This window comes from Macrotis lagotis, chromosome 2 (assembly GCF_037893015.1).
Source record: "Macrotis lagotis isolate mMagLag1 chromosome 2, bilby.v1.9.chrom.fasta, whole genome shotgun sequence".
In the NCBI taxonomy this organism is placed as follows: domain Eukaryota; kingdom Metazoa; phylum Chordata; class Mammalia; order Peramelemorphia; family Peramelidae; genus Macrotis; species Macrotis lagotis.
Genome location: NC_133659.1, coordinates 156537187 through 156547192, shown reverse-complemented (window position 1 = coordinate 156547192; position 10006 = coordinate 156537187). Strand labels below are relative to the sequence as shown.

At 38.5% G+C, this 10006-nt stretch overlaps 1 protein-coding gene across 1 annotated transcript; it reads left to right on the top strand.

Moving 5' to 3' along the window:
• Positions 1-8368: 8368 nt before the first annotated feature.
• Positions 8369-9021, top strand: LOC141511983 (uncharacterized). The gene has a single exon (XM_074220921.1). It carries the CDS (start codon positions 8389-8391, stop codon positions 9019-9021), a length of 633 nt encoding a protein of 210 aa, XP_074077022.1. The 5' UTR covers positions 8369-8388.
• The last annotated feature ends 985 nt before the right edge of the window (positions 9022-10006 follow it).

The window sequence follows — 10006 nt, the reverse complement described above, 5'->3', positions numbered from 1 at the left end:
TCAACTACACAGCAAAATTGAACATTCTCTTTTAGGGGAAAAGATGAACTTTTAATGAAACAAGGGACTTTCTAACTTTACTGTTGAAATGACTGGACCTGAACAGAAAGTTTGATCTCCTAGTACTGCATTCAGGTGAAGCATAGAAAGGATAGACCAGAAGGACTAATTATGAGGGCATTAATGAGGCTGAACTATATATTCCTGCATGGGAAGAAGATATTGATAATTCATATGAACCTTCTCACTTATAAGAGCAATTTGAAGGAGCATATATGGACAAGGCATAGGAGGGAGTTGAATCTAATGGTTTAATAAAGTATATAGTCAATGGTTGATAAATAAAAGTACAGGGAGGGAGGGAAAGGAGAGGTAAAAATGGGCTAAGATATTTTACATAAGTCAAGAAAATCTTTTGCAATAGAGTAAAAGGGGGGAAGGCAAGGGGAAATGGCTCGAAGAAGAAATAACATACACATTTATTAGGGTATAGAAATCTATCTTACCCTAGAGAAAAATGAGAGGAAAAGGATGGGATAAGGGGGACAGGAGAGGAGTAGGGAGTAGGTGATAGCAGAGAGACAAGATGTGGGAGAGGGCAATCAGATACAACACACTTCTGAGCAGGGATGGGGTGAAAGGAGAGAGAATAGAATAAATGGAAGTGGGGAGGAATAGAATGGAAGGAAGCACAGCTAGTAATAGTGACTGTGGGGAAAAAATATTGAAGCATCTTCTCTGGTGGACTTATGATAAAGAAGGCAACTCATCCCAGAGACAGAGTCAATGGAAATGAACACAGACTGAAGTATGATTTTTCCCCTCTTACTCCATTTTTCTTGAGGTTTTTCTATCTTATTTTTTTTGGGGGGTGGGTTATATTTACTTTCACAAGATGTTGGGATAATATAAAATAAATAAACCATAAAAAAGGAAAAAAATTGATTCAGCCCAGAGAGGGAATAAGAAATATTCCCACTTGGGTTTAAAAATCTACCCTAACCTACAGGGAAGGTGGGGCAGGGAAAGGTAAAAAGGGACTGACAAAAGGGAAGGTGAAGGTATAAGTGAAAATTAACTGAAAGTTAAATTTTTAAAAGAAAAGTCAAAGGGGAAAGGTAGTAAAATTTTGGTGAGAAGGAATAAGAGAAAAGATAAAAATATAAATGGAAAAACATGACACCGAGGAAAATACAGAATCAATAATCTTAACTATTAATGTGAATGGGATAAATTGTCCCATAAAATGGAAGCTGAGAGCAGAATGGATTAAAAACCTGAATCCTAAAATATATTGTTTATAAGAAACAAATTTGAAGCTGAGATATACATACAGGGTAAAGGTAAAAGATTGGAGCAAAATATATTATGCATCAGCTGAGGAAAAAAAATCAGGGATAGAAATCCTGATCTCACATAAAGTAAAAGCAAAAATCAATCTCATTAAAAGGAATAAGGAAGGAAACTACATCTTAAAAGGCACCATTGGTAATAAAGCAATATCATTACTAAACATGTATGCACTCTACTGGTATAGCATCCAAATTCCTAGAGGAAAAGCTAAGTGAATTATAGGGAAACATAGATAGCAAAATTTTAATAATGGGAGACCTCAATCTCCCTCTCTCAGAACTAGATAAATCTAATCACAAAATAAACAAGATGGAAGTTAAGAAGGTGAATGAAATCTTAGAAGACTTAGATATGATAGCCCTCTGGAGAAAACTTAATAGGGACAGAAAAGATTATACCTTTTTCTCGGCAGTACATGGCACCTTCATCAAAATTGACCATGCCCTAGGGCACAAAAACCTTAAAATCAAATGTAGAAAGGCAGAAATAATAAATACACACTTCTCAGACCATGATGCAATAAAAATTACATGTAATAAAGGGTCAGGGAAAGATAAACCAAGAACTAATTGGAAATTAAATAATTTTATCTTAAACAATGGATGGATCAAACAGCAAATAATAGAAATAATCAATAATTATATCCAAGAAAATGATACAAATGAGATATCATACCAACATTTATGGGATGCAGTCGAGACAGTTTTGAGGTGAAACTTTTTATTTCTAAATGCCAATATGAATAAAATAGAGAAAGGAGATCAATGAATTGGGTATCCAATTAAAAAAGCTAGAAAAAGAGCAAATTAAAGATCCCCAATTAAATACCAAATTAGAAATTCTGAAAATCAAAGGAGAGATTAATAAAATGGAAAGCAAGAAAGCCAATGATTTTATAAATAAAACTAAGAGTTGGTTTTATGAAAAAGCCTATAAAATAGATGAACCTTTGATTAATCTGTTTTTTCAAAAAGAAAGAAGATAACCAAATTACCAGTATCAAAAATGAAAAGGGTGAACTAACCACCAAAGAGGAGGAAATTAAAGAGATAATTTGGAGGTACTTTGCCAAACTGTATGCCAATAAATTGGATGACCTGAGTGAATATTTACAAAATACAAACTGCCCAGATTAACAGGAGAGGAAATAAATTACTTAAATAACCCCATTTCAGAAAAAGAAATTGAAGAAACTATCAATAAACTCCCTAAAAAAAAAAGTCTCCAGGTCCAGATGGATTTACAAGTGAATTCTACAAAACATTTAAGGTACAATTAATTCCTATTCTACAATAAACTATTTTAAAAAATAGGAGTTCTGCCAAGCTCCTTTTATGACCAAGATGGAGCTGATAACTAAACCAGGAAGAATTAAAACAAAGAAAATTACAGACCAATCTCCCTAATGAATATTGATGCAAAAATCTTAAACAAAATTTTAGCAATGAGACTACAGCAAATTATTACTAGGCTAATATACTATGACCAGGTAGGATTTATAGCAGGCAGGCAGGGATGGTTCAATGTTAGGAAAACACTCAACATAATTAAATGTATCAATAGCAAAACCAACAGAAATCATATGATTAATAGATGCTGAAAAAGCCTTTGATAAAATACAACATCATTCCTATTAAAAATACTAGAGGGGTGGCTAGGTGGTGCGGTGGATAGAGCACTGGTCCTGGAGTCAGGTGTACCTGAGTTCAAATCCATCCTCAGACACTTAATAATTACCTAGCTGTGTGACCTGGGGCAAGCCAGTTAACCCCATTTGCCTTGCAAAAAAAAAAACCCCCTAAATAAAATAAAATAAAATAAAAATACTAGAAAGTATAATGGAGTTTTCCTTAAAATAATAAACAGTATCTCTCTAAAACCATTAACAAATATTATATTTAATGGGAATCAACTTGAATTATTTCCCAATAAAATCAGGGTTGAAACAAGATCACCATTATCACTATTACTATTCAATATTGTATTAGAAATACAAGCTTTAGCAATAAGAAAAGAAAAAGAAATTAAAATCACAATAGTCAACAAGGAAGCAAAACTCTCACTCTTTGCAGATGATATGATGGTATACCTAGAGAACCTGATAAGTCATCTAAAAAACTCCTTGAAACAATTAACAAATTCAACAAAGTAGCAGTATATAAAATAAATGCACATAAGTCATCAGCATTTCTATTATATGAACAACAAAGTCCAAGAACAAGAGATAGAAAGAGAAATTCCATTTAAAATAACTGTAGATAACATTAAATACTTGGGATAAACCCAGATAAACCCAGAAATTATATGAAGACAATAATAAAGTACTTCTCACCTAAATAAAATCAGATTTCAATAATTGGAAAAATGCAATTGATCAAGGTTAGATCAAGCTAATATAATAAAAATGACAATTCTACCCAAATTAGATTACTCATTCAGTCCCATACCAATGAAACTACCAAATAACTATTTTACTGAGCCAGAAAAAATAGTAACAAAATTTATCTGCAGCAAAAAAAAGGATTGTAAGGGAACTGATGAAAAAAAAAGTAAAAGAAGGTGGCCTAGCTCTACCAGATCTAAAACTATACTGTAAAGTAGCAGTCATCAAAACTGCCTGGTTCTGATTAAGAAATAAAGCAATGGATCAGTGGATTAGGATAGGTTCAAAAGAAACCACAGTAAATGACTACAGCAATCTTTTATTTGACAAACCCAAAGACATCAGCTTCTGGAATAAGACCTCACTATTTGACAAAAATTTCTGGGAAAACTGGAAAAAAGTATGGCAAAAACTAGGCATAGACCCACATCTCATATCCTATACCAAAATAAGGTCAAAATGGGAACAGGATCTAGACATTCAGGGTACCACCATAGATAAATTAATAGACCAAGAAATACTCTATTTATCAGACCTATGGAAAGGGGATAAATTTATGACCAAACAAGAATTAGAGTACATTATAAACTATAAAATGAATGATTTTTACTATATTAAATTAAAAAGGTTTTTACACTAATAAAATCAATGCTGCCGAAATTAGAAGGAAAGCAGAAAGTTGGATAACAATGTTCACAACCAGAAGTTCTGATAAAAATTTCCTAAAATATGTAGAGAATTGCATCAAATTTATAAGGTTACAAGTCATTCTTCAATTGATAAATGGTCAAAGGATATAAATAGATAGTTTTCAAATAAAAAAATAAAGTTAAATATATTCAAATAAAAAATGTTCCAAATCATTATTGATTATAGAAATATAAATTAAAATGACAATGAGGTATCACCTCACACCTATCAGATTGGCCAAGATGAGCAAAAGGGAAAATGATCAGTGTTGGAGAGGTTGTGGGGAGATTGAGACAATTATGCATTGCTGGTGGAGTTGTGAACTGATTCAACCATTCTGGAGAGCAATATGGAACTATGTCCAAAGAGCAAAAAAACTGTTCATACCCTTTGACCCAGCAATTCCAATCCTAGGTCTAGATCCAGAAGAAATTATAAAAAAATAGGAAACATTCTACATGTTCCAAAATATTCATAGCAGCTCTTTTTGTAGTGGCACAGAATTGGAAATTGAGGGGATGCCCATCAATTGGGGAATGGCTAAACAAGTTATGAAATATGAATGCCATGGAGTATGTTTGTTCTATAAGAAACCATAAATGGGCAGATTCTAGAGAAGGCTGGAATAAGTTACAGGATCTGATGCTGAACAAAGGGAGCAGAACCAAGAAAACAATGTACATGTTAACAACAATGTGGGTTGATCAGCCTTGATGGATACAGCTGCTTTCAGGAATTCAGATAGCTAGGACAACCATAATAGACTGGCTATGGGCAGTGTTATTCCCTATCCAAAGGAAGAAAAACAAAACAAAAAAACCAACCCTTCACAATATGATGAACACTTTATAAAAATTATCTCTTATGTATCTTTCCTTAATCCTAATTCCTCATACCAAAAATGACTAATCTGTAAACATGTTTATCAAAAATATGTATTGTGCAGTGCTAACCTGACTGTTCACTGCTGAGGGAGGGGGGTAGGAAGAAAGGGTAGAAAGAAATTTTGTAACTTAAAAATATACATGTGCATATGGATGAAAAAATATTTTTTAAAAAGGTGAATGGAAATCGTACTGCTGAACATAAATTTATTGATTTACTGATTGAGTGTAGTAATGGAGTTTGGGGAAGAGAATAGAGCTGATTCTATACATTTCAGTCATTCAGTTAGAGATGATAATAGAATCAGTGAGAACAAATAATCTCACTAAGAGTAAATGGAGAGAAGAGGGACCAGGAAAGCACAGTACCTAGAAAACTGGATGAATGATGAATCAACAAATGGTAAAGGAATAATCAGACAGGTCAGAAGAGAGCCAGGACAGAGTGTTGTCATGGAAATAACTAAGAAGAAGAAGTGGTCATCGGTATCAGAACCTAGAAAGATGATGTGAAAGACTGAGAAAAGACTGAGAGATCTTTACTGACTTGGAGATCAGTTTCAGAGTTTGGGGAATTGAAGTTTGTTTATTGTAATGGATTGAGAAGTGAAAGGGTGGAAGAAAATGCAAGCATTAAAACTTTCTAAGAGTTTAGCTTTCAAAGGATAATGATATGTAGGAAGATAGCTTGAGGGGATGATACTTAACTTTGTAACTGTTAAATCTGGCACTGTCTACAGTTCTTTGTTGCTTTTTTTGGAAAGGATACAAACTTTCTTATTTAACTATTTCAATTGTAAAACAAATTTAATGTAACTGCACTAAACAGAATCCTTATACTTTATGCTATTCGTTTTGTAATTATCTCTTAAACTCAACCCCTTCTTTGTCAAAGATATTACAATTCAATTTGGATTAATTTAAGAGTAATTCAACCAGACTCAGGGGAGGTGAGTGCTTGGATAAATGGTCAAAGGATAAATGGTCAAAGCCAGGTAAGTTCCAGGCTTGGAATGAAGGAGAGTCTGTGTGAGCTTAAATCCATTTTCAGACACTAGCTTTGAGATCCTGGGCAACTATTTGCCTCAGTTTCTCATCTGTAAAATTAGCTAGAGAAAAATGACAAATTTGCCAAGAAAATTCAAAATGGGAGTATGAAGAGTATGACAACAATTAGGTTCTAGTGATTTTGATTCACTCTTTTAATATATTTATGGAATAAAAAGAAGATAATCTGTATTTACAGCAATTGGATTTTACAAAGAGGGAAAGATTACATTGAAACTCTTCCCCATTCGTAACCCTTTCTGTGTTTTATCTGCTAACTCCCTTCCACTTACTTCTCTAAGTATTCTTCTTCCTAGTATAGGTAGAGGAAAATTATCTTAGACAGTGCCTGCTTATGGCTGCAGGTCTTTTCCTGGAACCAACACATGGAGGGCCCAGGGTTGAGACTCTGAAAATGTTTGTCCTTCCTACTTATTTTATCTCACAGTTGACAGATGACTTCCAGCTCTCACTTTCTTCTTATTTCCACTTTGAATTACTCCTGTGTACAGTGCCAGACTCTATCCAATGTTTATTTTTTGAAGTTTTAAAAGTGGGCAGGGTGCTTTTCTTGGCTGGTGCTCATATAACTGAATATTTAAAGTTTTCATTAAAGGTCAGGGAGACCTGCTGTGTATGACTGAACTTTAGTTTTTTGTGTCTGTATCTTTTGCTTGAATATAATTTGGATTTAAGATGAGCATGAACTTTAGGATTTTCTGTCCTACCTATGAATATATGGGTACGTGGAAGGAAAGCCTTAGGTTTGGCACTTTCAACTGATGGGAAGAGAGTGAGAGTCCTGTCTCTAAAGTCTTTAAAGACCCTCTCTCTTCTTCACTTTTAATTTGCCTGGTCCCTTCTACAAGTAAACAAAACATCCCTGACTTTCTTCCTTCTGAAATAACTGAATTATTTTGAATATATATATATATATATATATATATATATATATATATATATTTACTGTACTTACTGAGGGCTTCACATGTAGTGATTCCCCTTCTCTGGGGATCATATTGTTTTAGTATCAGCAGCCTTTGCACATTTCCTTACATATAACATGTTAGTTAAATTGAACTGAAGCAGTGACAGCTGTCTTTGACTTGGGGGTTTCTAGAGAAAGAAGAGGTTGTGATCACATGTGCAGATGTAGATTTTTAAAAGGTTCTACTGTCTTCTTTTCCTCTCTGGGGTTGAGAATAGAAACTTTTTTCCTGAATTGTGATTGTGCAGACCTGAAATTAAGACTATCAACTAATCATTCCACCTACCACGAGTAGGAGCCTTAATTACCCATGACTGGAACTTCCATCAGGAGAAATTTATAGGCTATTAGCTGATTCCTTAAAAGTCGTGCTATATTTTCCACTCCTTCACTCTCTCTCTTTTTTCAATCTGGGACTCCTTCAGTTACTAGCGTCCCCCCCTCCCCGGAAAGGACTGTTATTATTTGTATTTCATTGTTTATCTCTCTATGAATACTCTATATCCATGCAGTGAAATATGCTTATTCTATTGGGATGGAAAAATTTCCATGTATAGCATATAGGTCTATATTCTCTGTCCCCAGGAGAATGAAGGCACTTGGAGGGAGAGCTTATTGTATTTCGGTCTTTGGATCCTCATCACCTTACTTATAGTAGGTAGGTGCTTAATAACTACTTGTTGGGCGGAGGGGAGGGGAGGGGAGGGCAGGGGAGGGGATCCCGCCTCCTACTAGAGCCCTGCTCTCCGAAGCCTCGGCGCAAAGAGAACTAGAGTTGAAGTGAGGTAGTTATGGGAGAGGAGGGAGGACGGCGAGGACCCAGCTTGGAGAGGAGGGAGAGGAAGGGGAAGCCTGAGGAGAGAGGGAGAGCCAGAGGCCCGAAGCGGGGAAAGGGAAGTGGGCGGAGCAGGCCGGGGGCCGGGGAAGGGGGCGGGCCCGGGTGAGCCTGTCCCTCTGGATTCAGTCTGGGGCCGCGGTCGGATCGGGGCTGGAGCCCGAGTCGGAGCCGGCCGCTGGGCGTGTGCTGGCGCGCGTGCTGGGCTATGGCCGGGGTGAGCGGCTCGGGGCCGGCCGAGAGCGCGGGCGGGAGCAGCAGCAACAGCGCGGTGCGGGGACTGCGAGTGGACGGGCTGCCTCCCCTGCCCAAGAGCCTGAGCGGGCTGCTGAACTCCTCGTCCGGAGGGGGCGCGTCCGGGGGCTGGCGGCACCTGGAGCGACTGTACACCCAGAAGTCCCGCATCCAGGACGAGCTGAGCCGCGGAGGGGCAGGGGGCTGCGGCGGCGGCGGCGGGGGGCGGACGGCGGCGCTGCTTCCCAAGCCCCCCAACCTGGACGCCGCCCTGGCTCTGCTCCGCAAGGAGATGGTAAGGGGGGGCTCCGGGGGGAAGCAAGGCTTCAGGCTCTCCCTTTCTTCTCTCTCCTCTCGGCTCATCTCTTCCAGCCTCGGAAAAGTTTGCCCTGCTCACTTACCCTCCGTTCGGTGGCAACAGCCCCTGTGGAGCAAGGAGGGAGCTGTCCTGGGACCCACTCCGGCTCCCCTGGCGCCTTCTTTCCTTGCTTCTGTTGTCTTCACCTCTACCGACTCCTCCTTCCTCTCTACCTCTGACCTCCCCGACCCTCCCGCAGCCCCAGGCACCCGCTGGAGAGGGGGGAAAAGCTCCCCTCCCCCCCTTTAATTACCTCCTTCACTCCCCAGGATTGACTCCAGCTGTTTTTGGAGCTGTGGCCAGGGGCTCTGGGGACATTTGTGGGTGACTTTGGAAACCCACCTGGGAAATGATTTCACCCCTGGCAGACAGCCCATCAGGGGAGAGGACTGTGTTGTAGGGGGAGGGGATCCAGTCTTTGGGGAGATTTCTCTTTTTTATCCCTTATCCCAGAATGAAATGTATTCATTTTCCTAATTGGGGAAGAGACTTCTAAGGTCTTCTGGGTGGGTGGTTGTGGGTTGTGAAACTGGGTGGTTGTGTTTAACCTACTCTGTGGAGAAAAGCTTTTTGTCCTTCGCCTGAGTGGAGACAACAGATTGGAGCATACCTCCCCCTTTCCTCTGGGGGCCCCCTCTGAGAATCCGATTACAGCCCTGATGCTCCTGCCCCACAGATGGCTGTGAAAGCAGAAAATTAACCTTGCAGTTTGGTAGCCGCTTTAATCTCATTCAACTCTCAGAGAACTAATACCCTTAACCTCCCTTAAAAAAAAGTTCATCCTCCCAGGTTCCCTCCATATGGGTTTCTTGTTCAGTTTTAAAGTAAGGGGGAAAAGGGTGTGGATGGGGATATAAGCATTTAAGTTTCCTCAAGTTCTTTTGGAAACACATGTCATTTGTAGCTTGAGACGTGCCATTTATGCTGTGGATAACATGGACATGCTTCAGCAAGGGGAAGCAACAAGGAATCTTTTCTTCATTTTCTCTTATATAGTTGAACCATGTCAGAGGGAAAGCAGGGGAAATTCTGGTGGTTTGACTGCAGAGTCAGCTGTAGGTGGCCTACCCAAGCTTCTGAAAATGTTCACTTTATCTCATGCCTCTTGCTCTGTCTCCTATTTTAAGTTTTGTTTTCCAGAACAAGTGTAACCTACTTTAAGCAAACACAAGAAAGTAATATTTTTCTTTAAAAATAAATTGAGGGGGGCGGCTAGGTGGTGTAGTGGATAAAG

What these genes read in the sequence shown, in the direction of transcription:
- LOC141511983 (XM_074220921.1), top strand. Translation starts at nt 8,389, where the DNA reads ATGGCCGGGGTGAGCGGCTCGGGGCCGGCCGAGAGCGCGGGCGGGAGC.